General features: G+C 45.0%; 1 protein-coding gene across 1 annotated transcript in view; it reads right to left on the bottom strand.

The window, feature by feature from the left end:
* LOC141133219 (adhesion G protein-coupled receptor E3-like) overlaps positions 1-18146 on the bottom strand; it is a 197319-nt gene that overhangs the window by 112576 nt on the left and 66597 nt on the right. Inside the window, exons 2-3 of the mRNA XM_073622458.1 lie at positions 3792-3848; positions 1088-1210 (exon numbers count right to left, since the gene is read on the bottom strand). Coding sequence (XP_073478559.1) covers positions 1088-1210; positions 3792-3848 — 180 coding nt within the window. The remainder of the gene's footprint in view (positions 1-1087; positions 1211-3791; positions 3849-18146) is intronic.

Genomic DNA, 18146 nt, shown 5'->3' with positions numbered 1-18146 from the left:
AAAAATATGTATCAGCCTAAACTGAGGACAAAGAATGTTTTTTTATATATTTTTTGGAGATATTTATGATAGCAAAAAGTAAAAAATAATGCGTTTTTTTTTTCAAAATTGTCGCAATTTTTTGTTTATAGCGCAAAAAATAAAAACCGCAGGAGGTGATCAAATACCACCAAAAGAAAGCTCTATTTGTGGGAAAAAAAAGGACATCAATTTTGTTTGGGAGCCACGTCGCACGACCGCTCAATTGTCAGTTAAAGCGACGGCTCAATTGTCAGTTAAAGCGACGCAGTGCCGAATCGCAAAAAGTGCTCTGGTCAGGAAGGGGGTAAATTCTTCCGGGGCTGAAGTGGTTAAAATGTATACCAGTTCTAAAGGTCCTGGTGTGAATTAAATGAGGGCCTTCAAAGCTGATTTTTTAAACTATCCATAAAAAAATGCCTTTATGGCCAGAGATTCATAGCCATGTAAGTGAATATGCCCGGTGACGTCACTGGTTGTTAAGGACTCTGTGGTTCTTGCATGTACCAGTACCTTACAGTACCTTAACCATTGTCATGTATAATAGCGGAAGTAATACTGCCATTGTACATGATCTGGCTCCTACTTAAGGGGTAAGTGCTCGAGTGATTTTCCAAATGCCAAAACAGCCACAGTTTGGTCTAGACCAGTGGTCTTCAAACTGCGGCCCTTTGCTTTCCTTTATCAGGCCCTTGGACTACTATTCATCCCACTGATACGAGACACTTTTCTTCCCACTGACACCAATAATAGGGCATAATTCCTGTCCCTGACACCAACAATGGGGTACTATTCGCCCCCCCCGATATCAAAGATGCAATACGGTTTACTCCCACTGATGCTAGAAAAAAATTCTATTCCCATTGGCCACAGTCTGGCCCCCCCTAAAATCTGAAGGACAGTAAACTGGCCCTTTGTGATCACAACTTTTATGATTAGGCTTTCTATCTGCTAGGAAAACATTATGTTTATAAGAATCCATTTTGGCAAATACAAAAAAATACATTTTACAATTTAAAATTTTACATGAAACTGTTAAAATCTTATTTTACTACCATTTAAAACTCACCACAGCATTTTACTATACGTTGTGAGCCCGTGACTTGTATCTCCTCATCATATCCTAATGAACAACAACAATTGGGTGGGTTGGAACACATGTCACCCTTACTGTCATTGCACAGAGCCACATCTGTATGGGATCAAAAAGACAAAATTACTATCTGGTTGCTACATTCTAATAGATCATAATTTTGTAAAGTTTATGCAGCATGGACTGTGACCAATAAATACAGCTTTTAAGTGTATGTACTGTAATTTTAGAATCTGTTTTTCAGTATGTTTGGCATTATGTCTTGCTGTTCACACATGGGGCAGGGGATAGCAAAACATGACTTTGGCACATATACAGTATAAAAAAAACCATACAACTCTCCATAATAGCAATCGCTGGTACTTTGGTGCTTACAAAAGGCCTGTTTGGTTTAAAAGATTAAATGCTTTCATATTTGAGGCTGTCAGCTGTAAAGCAAGGGTAATGGTGGCAGCCCTGAAATACAACCTGTACCTTCAAAAACAGGTTAGCAATAGCTGCTTCAATATTCATTTTAACTTCAGTTAATTTTTTCTTCCTCTTTTTCTTTTTTTTCACAGCTACATTAGGTTCTTGAAATACACTAGGAATGCTTACAAATAGAGTATTAAGGTGCCATCAGTCAAAGAAATTTCAAAGAATGAATTAAAAGAACCCTTTATTCCAGAAAATGTTACAGATTTGTATTCAGCCCCCTTTACTCTGATAACCCTAACTAAAATTTAGTGGAACCAATTGCCTTCAGAAGTCACCTAATTAGTAAACAGAGTCTACCTGTGTGTAATTTATTCTCAGGATAAATACAGCTGTTCTGTGAAGCCCTCAGAGGTTTGTTAGTGAACCTTACAGCATTATGAAGACCAAGGAACACACCAGACAGGTCAGAGATAAACTTGTGGAGAAGTTTAAAGCAGAGTTAGGTTATAAAAAAAATACCCCAAGCACTGTCCGAAAATGGAAAGAGTATGGCACAACTGCAAACCTACCAAGACATGGCCGTCCACCTAAACTGACAGGCCGGGCAAGGAGAGCATTCATCAAAGAAGCAGACAAGAGGCCCATGTTACGCACGTATGTGTGCATTTGCGCATTTGTATGTGCGCTAATGTGCATAGAAAAGCTCATAGATATGTGCGAGCGTGCGTTTGCGTGTGCACGCACACCCCGATACAGATGTTGGTGCCAAAACGAACTATTTAAACTGGTCCAGTACTCAGGATCAGTGCTGTCTTGTCTACATCATTCCCATGCTGACCTGCTACCTGTTACTCTGCATCTGTATCCAGTTATTGAATCGGATTGCCTTGACTGCTCCTAAACTCCGCCTGCATTGACCCCGGCTTGTCCCTGACCTTGCTTCTGCCTGTGCCCATTACTGCTACTCTGCTGATTTCTTACCGACCTGGCCTGTACCATGACTTCACTCCTGCCTTCGCATCTGTACCTGACCTGTCTGCCTGTGTATGACCCGACTCGTATGACCCTGTCTATGTTCCAGTCATTACTGGATTTCTGGTGTCTGTTCTCCATCTGTTCTCCACCTGCCTGCCGTTCACCTGCTTGCTGCCTCCAGTGCTAGCCTGTTCCTGTTTACTGTTCATTGGCTGCTACCTGGCATCTCTGCTTGCTGTGATAAACTGACGACCATATGCTGCTTGACCAAGAGATTCTGTCCAGCCCTGCAGCTAGCAAGACAATCAAGCATTTTTTTCAGCTGCCCCTGAACTCTCCTCTATGTTATCTTATCAGTACATGTACACAGGGTCGTTTATAGTCATTTCTAGGCAGTTGAGTTTAGAAGCATTTTTTGGAACGCAAAAAAATGCGTACAGAACGGATGTTCAGAGGCATTTGAACGCCAAATGCCTGTAACAGCTTGTAAACTAGTTTAGCCGTGTTTCGTTTACAGGCGTTTTTCATTTTTTGACTATTTGAAAAAAAAAAAAATAATATACATTTTTTTTAAATGCTTCTAAACGCAAACACGGCCAAACGTGGCAAAACGGACGATTTTAAACATAGGTTACTATCTGTCAAGTTAAATTGTTCAAGAGAAGTTGTAAAACATCCCGTGTGCATGAAGCCTTATGCCCCGTACACACGATCGGAAATTCGGCCAGCAAAAGACCGATGAGAGCTTTTGATGGGAAAATGCGACCGTGTGTATGCTCCATCAGACTTTTGCTGGCCAAATTTCCGCCAGCAAAAGATTGAGAGCAGGTCCTCAATTTTTCGGTCGAAAAAGTTCTGATCGGAAATTCCGATCGTCTGTACAAATTCCGACACGCAAAATTCCTTCGCATGCTCGGAAACCATTCGACGCATGCTCGGAAGCATTGAACTTCATTTTCTCGGCTCGTCGTAGTGTTGTACGTCACCGCGTTCTTGACGGTTGAAAGTTCAGCAAACTTTTGTGTGACCGTGAGTATGCAAGCCAAGCTTGAGCGGAATTCCGTTGTGTGTACGTGGCATTAGGCTAACTATGTAACAAAAGTGACACACACAAGTGCTTTTTTTTTTTTAACTGTGAGTGCACTTTTTTTTTTTTAGCTCTCAATCCTTCAATGGTAAAATCTAAAGAAGTCTGGGAACATTTACCCTCTCTTCTCTGGCATTCTGACCAGTGAGCTGAACTTCTACCACAAGATTAATTTCAATACACAAACCCACTAAAACTTACCGGTAGTCCTAGTGGTGCAAGATGACTCAGCTGAGTATATCACAAAGATGTTATGACCTGAAACAACAACCAAAATACCTTGTCATTACCTAACAATACAAAATGCAGCACAAAGTCAATTTACAGCATGGTAGTATACAGCAAAGTATAAAGCAATAGTATTTTTAGTGTCACCAACCAGTAAATGAATTTTGTATATTTAGTCTAAATGCATGAGAAAAAAAAGTCGTCCAATTGGATGAGATGTATAGTGACTTCACACAGATCTGTAAAGTTTTTAAATGGGGGGGGGGGGGGGGGGGATATGTGAAACTAGCTAGTTGATGTGAATCAAGATTGGCTTCAGATTGTGCATATTCAAGTGAGACCCATAGGAGAGAATGGACGCAGGGGCTGCATGACTATGGGAGGAACAGGGGTCAAGTAACAGTCAGTCAGGTCAGTGGTGGGGGCAAGAAGTCATCTCTTACCTGATTGGAGGTAGAAAGCAGATGGGGCAGGGCCAGAGGCTTGGGGTCCGGTGTAGGGGGTGGATTCTTCATCATTCAGAGAAGTTGGAGAGGAGACATCTTCTAGGGACACCCTTGCTGATCACCTGCAGGTTAGAGATATAGGGAGATAAGTGATCTTGATGCCTTGCTGGCTCAGGTCAGGGCCGCAGCGGTCGAGCGGGGCCCTCAGTGGCTGCAACAGCAGCTATCTGATGTGCTTGGGGGGTCGGGAGCTTCCCCCTCACCTGCCCCTTCTCCCCCAGGGCAAAAACGAGTCAGGAAGGTGCACCCTCCGGAGCGCCTGAGCCCATCTCCTGTCCCACGGGCTCAACAGGCTAGTAGGAGCCCCTATCCCAGGGACCCTCCAGGGCTGGCTGCCGGGCTGCATCCTATCAGTTCCGGTGGGGGCCCTGGGAGGAATCCTACCCCCCGGCGCTCTCCAGTGGCTCGCTACACAGGCCGGAGCAGGCGGCAGCCATCCCCCCCCCCCCCCACATGGATGTCACGGTGGGGAGGACGGCTTGGCGTGGGAGAAGCAGCGGTGTCAGCGGTGGGGGGCGGACTTACCCCTCAGCTGCTCCGTGCGATGTAGAGCCACAGGACCGGAGGCATATCACTGGGGGGGTGCCGCCATCGTCCCCCGCCAGCCGCAGACGCAGGGCTCCGGAGCGTTCGGCTCCCTCCACGGCCGCTGCACAGAAGAGGTTTCTGCATCAGAAAGGAACTGACACGAACGGCAGGGGGGTTGGAGCGCCCTCTGCTGGTTCGCCAGCGGGATCGCAGGCCAGGAGCTGTACAAGTCTTCAAGCTGGGGGACACCCCCCCTTAAAGAGACAGCGCGTCCCTGCTGCAGCTGGGGGTACTACAGTGCCCAGCAGCTCTTCGGGGGTGAGAATTGTGCCTGGGACTGAAGAGGAGGCTTCCGGGAGCCCAGATGAGGAGTCGTCGGTGCGAGGGAGGCAGGGGACGTCGCCGTGGCAAGATTCTTCGGCTAAGTCCGGTGAGATTACCAGCGCGGATGATGATGATGATCGGTCAGGCGGGAGGCGTCCTGCCTTGAAGAGTCAGCTGGGATCCGGACAGACGGCTAGTCGTGTGGCGGTGCGGCTGCAGCCTGGTAAGTCGCCAATTTTACCTATACTTAATAGTCGGGTGGGGGGGTGCAGTGGGGGTTTCTGCGGGGGCTGGTACAGGTGGATCAGGAATTGTAGGGGGAGTTGCGGGTGCAGCGCCGGTTTTGTCCGCAATTTTTGCAGGTTTTCGGGATTTGTTGGCTCGTTTTGACCCGGCGGGAACTCCTAGCACATCTCAAGGGCCTGTTGGGGCATGGGCTCCGGCTGCCTGGAGCGGGATCTCTAGTTTTCCTACCACGGTTCCCTCAACGGTGGCGTCCCCCGGTGATAGCATAACAGCCGCGTCGCTGACAGAAGTGTCTGGGGCGGCCGCGAGTAAAGGGAAGGAGGCTGCTGAGGATAAGGTTCGGTTGGCGGATGCGGCGAAGTGCGAAATCTACGTGTGCTTCGAGGGCCCACTGGGGGTGCATTTGAAGCCAGATGTACGGGAAAAAATTTGGAAAGGGGAATATGTTGAAATATTCTCTCTTTTGCCATTGGAAAAATTTACTATTGACAAAGGGAAGGCAGACGAAAGCAAGAAGGAGGAGGAAGAGAAGCGTCGCTGGAGGCTTATTCCGCGCACTTTTGCGAATTGGCTTCAGGCGTTTGCCATCTCGGATAGCATGATTGGCGAAAGAGCGCCGGAGAATGGTTCTCCACTTTTTTGTTAAATCTGGATGCCATTGGGGAGGCTTATCGGGTTTATGGGGGTGTTGCTTGGTTGCGTTATGACAAGCAATTCCGACAGCGCAAAGCTTTGCGTCCGGGCTTGCGTTGGGATCATAAGGACATTGGGCTTTGGATGAAGCTTATGTCCCAAGCACGGGTCGGGACAGCCCTTTCTTGGGGGGGGCGGCGGTTCAAGTACCGCTGGACAGTCGGCCTCACAACGGAAAGGAATTTGTTGGCAGTATAACGAGGGGTCGTGCCGTTTTTGCACGAACTGTCGCTTCCGTCACGAGTGCTCTGGTTGCGGGGGCTCCCACAGTTATGTCAAGTGTTTTAGGAAGGAAAAGTCCCAACCCGTCGAGTCAGCTTCAAAAAAGGGAAGACGCCGGTAAACCTCCTCGCGATGGTGCCGTATCTAGATAGGTATCCGTGGAGGGAGGCGGCACGTTTTTTGGCTGATGGTTTTGCACATGGTTTTCGGATCCCGTGTTTGGGGGCCAGTGACCCCGTCGCCTCGGCACAAAAACTTAACATCAACCCGCCAATTTCCACAGGTTGTTTCTGCCAAATTGGCGAAGGAGGTGGAACTTGGGAGAATGGCTGGACCATTCGAGCCCCCCCTCCCCCCCCCCCGTGTCGTCTTTACACGTGTCCCTCTTGGGGGTTGTCCCCAAAAAAGGGAATCCGCTTTTCGCTTGCTACCAGTGCACCCGGACATTCAGCATTTGCTGGGTTGTCGTTGGGGGGGCAGTTTTATCTTGACCGGTGTCTTCCGATGGGGTTCCATTTCTTGCGCATATTTTGAGGTCTTCAGCACCTTCGTGGAATGGGTGGTTCGGGCAGAGACTCAGTTGGGGTCGGTGCTGCACTATCTCGATGATTTCCTTTGCATTGGTCCTCCGGATTTTTCAGTCGGCTCAGTAATGTTGCACACTTTGGAATCTATTGCGACCCGTTTTGGGATTCCCTTGGCGCCGGGTAAAACGGAAGGTCCTTCCACGGTCATACAATTTTTGGGCATTATCATTGACACGCGTCTCATGGAATGTCGGCTCCCGAGCGACAAACTGGAAGACTTGCGTCGGGGGGTGGCTGAGGCGCTGGCGGAAAAAGAAGGTGAGGCTTAGGCAGTTGCAGTCGTTATTGGGTAAGCTTAATTTCATGCCTATGGGACGCATCTTTAGTCGTCATTTCTGTGCTGTTACCGCAGGGGTTCTTATGCCGCATCACTTCATTAGGCTTTCAAGGGAACTGAAGGCTGACCTGAGGGTTTGGGAAAAAATTTTGGTCACGTATAATGGCAGGTCATTATGGATGGCCTCTGTTGTGGCTGCTTCCGACATTGACATTTTCACGCATGCGGCGGGTAGTTCGGGCTTTGGGGCTTTTTGCCAAGGGGCTTGGTGCGCGGCGGCGTGGCTCAAGGAGTGGAGTGTGGCGGGGTTCTTGCGTAATTTAGTGTTGCTGGAACTATTTCCGATTGTGGTGGCGGTTGAAATTTGGGGCTCCAAATTTCGGGACCGGCGGGTCTGTTTTCATTGCGACAACTTGGGGGTGGTGGAGGTAATATTGAGCTTGTCAGCTTCTTCGCCGCCGGTGGTGCGATTGCTGCGTCACTTGGTTTTACGGTGTTTAAGTTTGAATTGTCTGGTACAGCTGTTCATGTCCCGGGTGTTTTGAATTCCATTGCCGATTCTTTGTCTCGTTTTCAGTGGACAAGGTTTCGAAGGTTGGCGCCGGAGTCGGAGCAACTGGGGGTTCCTTGTCCAGACAGGCTGTGGAGACTGGCATTGGAGTAACGGAGGAGCTGTTACGTCGATCGGTGACCGGGGGTACATGGGCAGCGTACTCGCCGGTGTGGGGTGAGTGGTCTGACCTGGTAAGTTCGGTTGGGAGGAATGTTTCACAACAGGAGTATTTGGCTTTGCTGCTGTACTTTATTGGGAATGGGTTTGCGCAGGGCACATCGGTGTCGAAAATTAACAAGAGTTTAGCTGCCTTAGCCTTTTTCTTTCGGAGTCAAGGCCTGACGGATGTGACAAAGGATTTTAGGGTGCGCCAGGCCATGAAGGGGTTCCGGAAGGGGCAAGTGCATCTGGATTCTAGGCACCTGGTCTCGTTTGACTTGCTTCAGGAGTTGGTTGGGCTGTTGCCAGGGGTTGGTACTTCCAATTATGAGGTGAGGCTGTTCACGGTGGCTTTTTCATTAGCAATTTTCGGGGCGTTGCGTATTGGGGAGCTGGTGAGCAAGAACAGGTCAGGGGCCGGGGGGTTACAATTGAACGACGTGACAATGTCAGGGGAGTGTGTTCAGATTCATATTAGTAAGTCAAAAACGGATCAGTTGGGAAAAGGAGTTTCTGTGTCATTGTTTCGGGTACTGCCGGCATCTGTTTGTTCGGTTTCTTTGGTGCAACGGTATCTTGAAGCGAGAGGGTTGGGGTCGGGGACCTTTTTATTGCAAAAAGATGGTTCATCTCTGTCGCGTTTTCAATTTTTGTCCGTTTTCCGGCGTTGTTTAAAGCAGGCGGGTAGGGAGGTTTCACAGTTTAATACTCACTCCTTTCGTGTGGGGGCAGCCACAGAAGTGGCCAGGTTGGGTTTGGATTCATAGGTAGTGAGACGGATAGGGAGGTGGGAGTTAGATCGTTTTAAGATTTATGTTCGCCCTCATCTGCTTTGAAGTGTCATTGTATGTTGTGCATGGTTCTATGTTCCTTTTGTTTCCTTTCAGGTCTTCTTACTGGTCTGGGGGGGATCCTGGGGGATTCATATGTTTTCTGGGGGGCTGTTCGGGCAGATGTCCGACCGGATGGGAGACAACTGGGCATTTCACGGAGTGAGGCTGTCCTAAAATGGTTAGGGATTCGTGGAATGATGTGGGGCCAGGTTATCCCGGAATTTCATTAATTTGCCAGAGTTGACAGGCCACCAAAGGTGGTAGTTCTCCAGGCAGGGGGCAATGATTTAGGGGTGCGTGCAGCCAGGGATTTGGCGAGGTATATAAAGTTTGATGTTTTGCGCCTTTTGCGTGATTTCCCTGGCTGCATCATAGTATGGTCCGATATTGTGGCGAGAAAGAGGTTGCGTTTCGCCCGCTCCGTAGTTCAAATGAACAAAGCCAGAACCAAGTTGAACCGGGAGATTGGGAAGTTTGTGGCCAGGTTGTGAGGTATAGTGGTCCGACACAGGGAGTTGGAGGATCAGTCTGTTCGCTATTGGAGAGATGACGGTGTTCATTTAAATGCTGTGGGTATAGACGTCTGGTCCCTTGGCCTTCAGGAAGGGGTGGTTCGGGCTTTGCAGGTGTGGAGGGATTCGCTTGAATGAGGTTTTCAATCAAGCTCATGTGGCGGTTCAAGGGGTCTTTGGGGGGTCAGTGAAAATTTTGCATGGTCACAGGATTAGTGGGGCCCATCTAAGGATGGCGCTTTCCTTTGGTTAGCGGTGGTTCTCCCAGGAGATAAGTCCCCTGGGGGAAGGAAATATGGAAGTTGGTGTGATGTCCGAGCGTCCTCGAGCCAGTTGGGGCACAGCTGAGGATATAGACCATTAAAGTCATTAAAGTGTGCCTTTTTAATACACCCAAAGACCTCTTGCTGTTGGATATTATTTTTGTTCTTACGGGTATGTGTTACGTGTTTTCACGTTATGTTATTTATTATTTGGTTAATAAATGGGGCTGCTGTGGCCTTTTAAAACCCATGTCACGCGGTCTGTGTCTTTAATATAATGGTAATGACCCAAGGTTGACGAATCCTTTAGTCAAGTGAGACCCATAGGAGAGAATGGACGCAGGGGCTGCATGACTATGGGAGGAACAGGGGTCAAGTAACGGTCAGTCAGGTCAGTGGTGGGGGCAAGAAGTCATCTCTTACCTGATTGGAGGTAGAAAGCAGATGGGGCAGGGCCAGAGGCTTGGGGTCCGGTGTAGGGGGTGGATTCTTCATCATTCAGAGAAGTTGGAGAGGAGACATCTTCCCACCCTCCCGCCCTTGTGTTAGGGGTTAACATGCTGGACAGGTTGAGGGAGTGTTGGTATTTAAGGATGGGGTACATGTTGTTGTTGTTACATGTTTTGCTTTTCAAAAAAAAAAAAAAAAAAAAAGAGAAAGAACACATAAAAAAAAAAAAAAAAAAAAAAAGAAACATAAAAAAAAAAAAAAAAAAAAAAAAAACAACTATATTTATGGTTATGGTATAATTTCATGTTAAGGTGTACTGTTCAATTTTGTCGCAGCAGTCGGCGGTTCAAGGGGTCTTTGGGGGGTCAGTGAAAATTTTGCATGGTCACAGGATTAGTGGGGCCCATCTAAGGATGGCGCTTTCCTTTGGTTAGCGGTGGTTCTCCCAGGAGATAAGTCCCCTGGGGGAAGGAAATATGGAAGTTGGTGTGATGTCCGAGCGTCCTCGAGCTAGTTGGGGCACAGCTGAGGATATAGACCATTAAAGTCATTAAAGTGTGCCTTTTTAATACACCCAAAGACCTCTTGCTGTTGGATATTATTTTTGTTCTTACGGGTATGTGTTACGTGTTTTCACGTTATGTTATTTATTATTTGGTTAATAAATGGGGCTGCTGTGGCCTTTTAAAACCCATGTCACGCGGTCTGTGTCTTTAATCTAATGGTAATGACCCAAGGTTGACGAATCCTTTAGTCATGTCATTTATGTAATTGTGTGTTCACACTTTTGGTACTTGGTTGGCCTTGTCATTATGCTTTAGGCATTACAAGCCTCCCACTCTTTATAGCAGCCAGTCAGCAGGGGGTCAGGTGGTTGGCTACACCTCCTATATAGAACTGTGGGATGTACACGAAACACCCTTTACAAGTGGCCTTGGGGAGAGGAAAGAACAGAATGATGACACAGAAAAAGGACGTAGGCCTTGTTATGCAACAAGAGAAATTCAAGTTCAGTGTATACAAATTATATCATCTTAAAGTATAACTAATGGTAAAACTTTTTTTTTTTAGTTTTGGATAGAGTGCAGAGGGATTAGAACCCCTGTCAGTTTTTATTGCTGTCTATTTCCCCATTAAGGAGATTCACCCTCTCTATTTCTCCTGTTTACCATTATCATTGAAAGTGAAAGTAAAAAGAAAACTCACATTTTGTGTTGTCCCCAGAAAAGTAATAGAGGGGAAATCTTCCAATAGGGACACTAGTTCTGGTGACCTGGAGGTCCCCAAGGAACCTCCTATAATTTTCAGGGATTTCCTCTCACTTCTGTTTAGTTATGGGACAGGAAGGGAAGGGAAATCTCCACAATGGGGCACAGATGGCCAAAAACAAATCCAACAGGGGTTTTAACCCTTGCTTGCTATATCCAAATGGAAAAAAAAAGTTTTGCCTGTAGTTCTACTGTACTTTAAGATAGTTTTAGTGAAAACTACATGTCAAACCAATCAATACATCCAGGGATATAGAAAAATGTGTATATACTTTTCATGCAAAGATAAGTTTTCAACCCACTCCTCTGACTTACTGAGTCTCTGTAGAGGTCAGTGAGGCTGCCCATTAGGAAATTGGTAGAAAGAAAGGGGAGGGGCAAAGCTTGTTTTAGAAAGAATAAAACATTCTTATCTAACTTTAGCTATAGCCCTGGATAGAATAAAGTGGCTGAAAAACCCTCATATCAACCCAAGTGACTAGCCTTAGGTGATGCACAGCAATGAAACAAATCCTCCTACGTTGTACATGTGTATCTGTAGCCCTCTCTCCTGTACAGCCTCCTAAAGCACATATTTTACACAGCATTTCTGATGAACTATATTGTTTTCAATTTTCTATATTGATTTTATTGTATATTCTTTGTATGCAAAGTATTTTCCCCCGTTTGGGATGCTTCATTTTTTTTTCTCCAACAATTTAAATTAATTTGACAATAAAAATTTGAATCATGTGGTCTATTTTGTCTAGCCTAGCTCTGAGGAAGAGGGTGCGCCCCCGAAATGTGTTAGATGTACCCCGTGTTCTGTGCATGTCTATGCACTGTGTTTATGGCCTTTTGTCAGTTGCGTTTTGTGAGTACCCACTTTTATACAAAAATTTCTTACTAATAAATGATCTCTGGTAATGCACTACATGTGCGCGCCTTCCATTTCTGTTTTTCTTGCAGTTCCTTTCGGATTATCCCATCTGAGGAAGGCAGCATCCACCTAGTTCTGGGATACCATATATACTTTTCACACCACCATTTTTTCTGACATCTGAGCCTCAGGAAGACGTCAGTTTGTGACGAAACGCGCGTCAGGAGGAGTGGCGTGCTGACGTCATCGCGCTGATTTCCAGAGAGGACACATGTTTGCTAGTAGGCCGGCTTTTTATCATATATGCTAATACTGATGCCTTCTGTGGAAGTGCATTTTTTTATCCTATTAAACCTGTGTGTTTTTTGTATCTCTATACAATATTCAACACCAACACATATATATAAAATAATTTGAACTTTTTACAAGCCATTCATTCCTCCTGCTTCTAGCCAATGTTCAATTTCCCCCAGGGGTCAGCACACCGTCACACAGTTGCAGCAAGCTGAGTTCCCCCAATGGGGGAGAGAGACTTATCTCAAATGATACCCAGAGTGGGAAAGCAGGAAAAGAGGAGGAAAAAAATTTGTCTGGGGCACACCCCTTTTAACCACTTCAGCTCCGGAAGATTTACCCCCTTCATGATCATGCCATTTTTTACAATACGGCACTGTGTTACCTTAACTGACAATTGCACAGTTGTGCAACACTTAACACATAAGATTATGTATCTCAGTCTTTTTTTCCCACAAATAGAGCTTTCTTATGATAGTATTTGATCACCTCTGTGGTTTTTATTTTTTGCACTATAAACAAAAAAAAGACTAAAAATTTGGGAAAAAATCTTTCTGCTGTAAAACATATCCAATATTTAAAAAAAAAAATCTAATTTCTTCATCAATTTAGGTCAATATGTATTCTGCTAAATATTTTTGGTAAAAAAAATTACAATAAGCATATATTGATTGGTTTACGCAAAAGTTATAGCGTCCCAAACAATGGGATATTTTTATTTATTTATTTTTATTTGATAATTTTTACTAGCAATGGCGGTGATCAATGACTTATAGCGGAAGTGTGATATTGTGGCAGACAAATCGGACACCAAATGACACTTTTGACACTTTTTGGGGACCTGTGACACTAATACAGTGACCAGTGCTAAAAAATATGCACTGTCACTGTACTCATGACACAGGGAAGGGGTTAACATCAGGGGCAATCAAAGGGTTAAATGTGTTGCTAGCCAGTGCTTGTGTACTATGGGGGAGGTGATTTCACTAAGAGCCCTTTCACACCGAGCCGCCCATAGCGTCGGCGGTAAAACGCCGCTATTTTTAGCGGCATTTTACCTTTGGACTAGCGGCGCATTTCGGCCACTAGCGGGGCGCTTTTACCCCCTGCTATCGGCCGAGAAGGGGTTAAAACTGCCCGCAATGCGCCGTTTTACCGGCAGTATCCCAGCGCTGCCCCATTGATTTCAATGGGGATCAGCGGTGGAGGAGCGGTAAACACACCGCTCCTTCACCGCTCCAAAGAAGCTGCTGGCAGGACTTTTCCTGACGTCCTGCCAGCGCAGCGCTCCGGTGTGAAAGCCCTTGGGCTTTCACACTGGAGACAATGCTGCAGCTGTTTGAGGGTGGATTACAGGCGCTATTTTTAACGCTATAGCGCTTGCAAAATGCCCTCGGTGTGAAAGGGGTCTAAGGGAAGGCATAGATCTGTGTCCCTGCTTTTCCTTCCCTACTAACAGAATGGCAATCTGCCTTTTTACATAGGCAGATCGCCATTCTGCCTGTGTACTAAACAATTGCTGGGTGTCGGCAGATATGGCGCCCCAGACCCGGAAGTGTCAGATCACGTACTAGGTACATGATCTGGCACAGAGCAGCAGCCCTGCCACAGTATATGTGCGATGGGTGGTCAAAAAGGGGTTAAGGGAATCCTCCTCCAATCCTAGTGCCTCCTATTTAAAGGGGAGCTAAACCCATCGATATAACTGTTTTAAGAAACAGTTACATTCAAGGTACGCTGTGAATGGTGTGTCATTTGCATGTGCTTTCATTGGAACTGTTAACTGTCAAATGGCCATTGTCATAACTGATCACATGTGCAGCACCATGGTAACTGCATACCCAACAGAGGCTAAGATGGCAGCTTCTATGGCTGAAAAGGATAGAAGGGTTTAGTTCTGCTTTAACTAATGCTGCGTACACACGAGCAGACTTTACGGCAGACTTTGCCCGGCGAACTCTTCGACGGACTTTACGCCAGACTTTCTGAATGAACGGACTGGCCTACACACGATCAACCAAAGTCCGTCGAATTCATACGTGATGACGTACACCGGACTAAAATAAGACAGTTCATAGCCAGTAGCCAATAGCTGCCCTAGCGTGGCTTTTTGTCAGTCGATCTAGCATACAGACGAGCGGACTTTTCGACCGGACTCGAGTCCGTTGGATAGATTTGAAACATGTTTCAAATCTAAGTTCATCCAACTTTTGAGAAAACAAAGTCCGCTGGAGCCCACACATGATCGAATTGTCCGACGAAATCCCATCCACGGGGGCAAAGTCTGCCATAAGGTCTGCTCGTGTGTACGCGGCATAACTGTGAAAACAAAAAACAAAAACAAAAAAATTATATGTATATATACAGTATCTCACAATCAGTATCTCTTTGGGCCCAATTTGGACATTTTCACTTAGGGGTGTACTCACTTTTGTTGCCAGCGGTTTAGACATTAATGGCTGTGTTTTGAGTTATTTTGAGGGGACAGCAAATTTACACTGTTATACAAGCTGTACACTCACTACTTTACATTGTAGCAAAGTGTCATTTCTGCAGTGTTGTCACATGAAAAGGTATAATAAAATATTTACAAAAATGTGAGGGGTGTACTCACTTTTGTGAGATGTGTATATATATATATCTATATATATATATATATATATATATATATATATATATATATAGATATATATATATCCAATCTTTTGGGATTATTTGCTCAGTGGTAGTAGCAATTTTAGTGAGATCCTGCCAGTCATAACTTCATTTTAGTGCTTGTTGACCTACTTTTATTGAACACGAAACTTGTCCATGCAGGGGTTTCTACCAATAATAAACTGGCCCTTTGTTTAGAAAGTTTGGAGACTTCTGATATAGAAGATTCACAACTCATCCAAATACCTTCCTCGGCTCTAAAGAGAGTCAGGAATATTCCCCGGCATTTATAGCTACACTGATAATTTAGTCACCCTAATCCTATCACCATGGTGTAATAAATTGTGTCTAGACAGATAATGATTTTCTAAGAACAGGATGAGAGATGTAAAAGCTTGTAAAACACCATCATACAATTTATGTTAGTGTAGCGCTTTACCCTCCATTTAAGTGTAATCTATACATAATAAATCTAATATCTAAAACATCTACTCGTGTGTACATAAATTAATTAGAATAATAAAAAAAAATGAATAAAAATATATATAAAGTGCACAGTCCATATAAACAACAATTCAAATATAAACAACAAATAGTGCAGTTCATCAATGAATCATATATTATGAAAGCTTCTTAATCCATTTCATCCATGCAATGGTGCTCCAAAAACAAAACACAAAAAATATTGTGTCACCACTCTCGTGCTCCCCACCCTGTGGTCTTATCCTCACCTCAGGGAGTGTGACCTAACAATTAAGTTTGGTCAAACAGAGATTTTGGAGCCTCACCTGGGCTCAAACATATAGATGGATCTCCAGACTCCTATATCGATCCTCAGATCAGTATCTCAGAAACATGTGGACAAAAATAGGCTCCAATATAGCTTATAACATTTAAAAACAACTTTATTTAAAAGATCATAAAAATAAGTACTCACAGGCACCTGGTGCTTTCAGCGCACCAGGCTATATTACATAATCAATAGATATGTGTCCTCAAACAGCCCCACAACCGATATATTCCCGCAACTACTCGCTCCTCATGAAGCTGCGGGTGCCTCCATCGTCCTTGCCCCTCTCCTTTTTTTTCTAATTAATTTATGAACACACGAGTAGATGTTTTGGATATTAGATTTATTATTTACAGATTACATTTGAATGGAGGGTAAAGCACTACACTAATATAAAGCTTATTTTCAGCACATGCATATGAGATTGTGAACAGTGTCAGCAGCTCACCTTGGAATATATATAGTGAACACATATGGTAGCTCGCAAGGCTTTTTTACTTTTTCCATTGTGAAATACCATGTTTCCAGCCACCATGGTGACACGATGTCTGGATAATGTGGTACATGTTTGCATTACCTAGTTAAAGTTGTGCATTGTTGTCAAATCACCATTTAAACTTAGGAAGCAACTTGGATGGGTGGAAAATGTCTTCAATATTACAGAAAAAGTTCAACTGAATTTATCAAACTATATCATTAACTGGGTAAATGGAAACCTTAAGGCTGGGTTCACACTGGTGCGATCCCAGATGATTTGCACCGCATTGCCGTGCACATCACATGCTATGTCTGTGCGATTCAAATTCAGCCAAACATTTTGCCTCGTTCCCACCAAAACGGTGCAGGACCCTTTTTTTGGTCCGCACTGGAATGGGATTGCATGGGTGTTCAGACCCATGAGATTCAATTCCACAGTTCGCACTGCGTTTTGCTAAACGATTTGGGGGTGTCATTAACTTCCTATTGACACCCGCAGCAGTTCGTAGAGAACAGTGAAGACCTGCCTGTGCATCAGATTCAATGTGGGAACCTGCACAGGAATCGTTGTGGTTCCTGCATCGCACCAGTGTGAACCTAGACTTACAAAGATATTGGTCAGGGAATACGACCCCTGTTGCCAATTGCCCTGGGAGAGACACGAAAACTGTATCATTAGCAGTAATCAGCATGGATTCATGAAGAATCATTCTTGCCAAACCAATCTATTAACCTTCTATGAGGAGGTGAGTTGCCATCTAGATAAAGGAAGGCCCGTAGACGTGGTGTATCTGGATTTTGCAAAAGCATTTGACACAGTTCCCCATAAACGTTTACTGTACAAAGTAAGGTCCGTTGGCATGGACCATAGGGGGAGTACATGGATTGAAAACTGGCTACAAGGGCGAGTTCAGAGGGTGGTGATCAATGGGGAATACTCGGAATGGTCAGGGGTGGGTAGTGGGGTTCCCCAGGGTTCTGTGCTGGGACCAATCCTGTTTAATTTGTTCATAAATGACCTGAAAGATGGGGTAAACAGTTCAATCTCTGTATTTGCAGATGACACTAAGCTAAGCAGGGCAATAACTTCTCCGCAGGATGTGGAAACCTTGCAATAAGATTTGATCAAATTAATGGGGTGGGCAACTACACGGCAAATGAGGTTTAATTTAGAAAAATGTAAAGTAATGCATTTGGGTGGCAAAAATATGAATGCAATCTACTCACTAGGGGGTAAACCTCTGGGGGAATCTAGGATGGAAAAGGACTTTGGGGTCCTAGTAGATGATAGGCTTAGCAATGGCATGCAGTGCCAAGCTACTGCTAACAAAGCAAACAGAATATTGGCATGCATTAGAAAGAGGATCAACTCCAGAGATAAAACGATAATTCTCCCGCTCTACAAGACTCTTGTCCGGCCTCACCTGGAGTATGCTGTCCAGTTCTGGGCACCAGTCCTCAGGAAGGATGTACTGGAAATGGAGCGAGTACAAAGAAGGGCAACAAAGCTAATAAGAGGTCTGAAGGATATTAGTTATGAGGAAAGGTTGCGAGCATTGAACTTATTCTCTCTGGAGAAGAGGCGCTTGAGAGGGGATATGATTCCAATTTACAAATACCATACTGGTGACCCCACAATAGGGATAAAACTTTTTCGCAGAAGGGAGTTTAATAAGACATGTGGCCACTCACTAAAATTAGAAGAAAAGAGGTTTAACCTTAAACTGCGTAGAGGGTTCTTTACTGTAAGAGCGGCAAGGATGTGGAATTCCCTTCCACAGGCAGTGGTTTCAGCAGGGGGCATCGATAGTTTCAAAAAAACATTAGATAAA

Source organism: Aquarana catesbeiana, linkage group LG03 (genome assembly GCF_042186555.1).
Source record: "Aquarana catesbeiana isolate 2022-GZ linkage group LG03, ASM4218655v1, whole genome shotgun sequence".
Lineage (NCBI taxonomy): Eukaryota > Metazoa > Chordata > Amphibia > Anura > Ranidae > Aquarana > Aquarana catesbeiana.
This window is presented reverse-complemented; position numbering and strand designations above follow the sequence as displayed.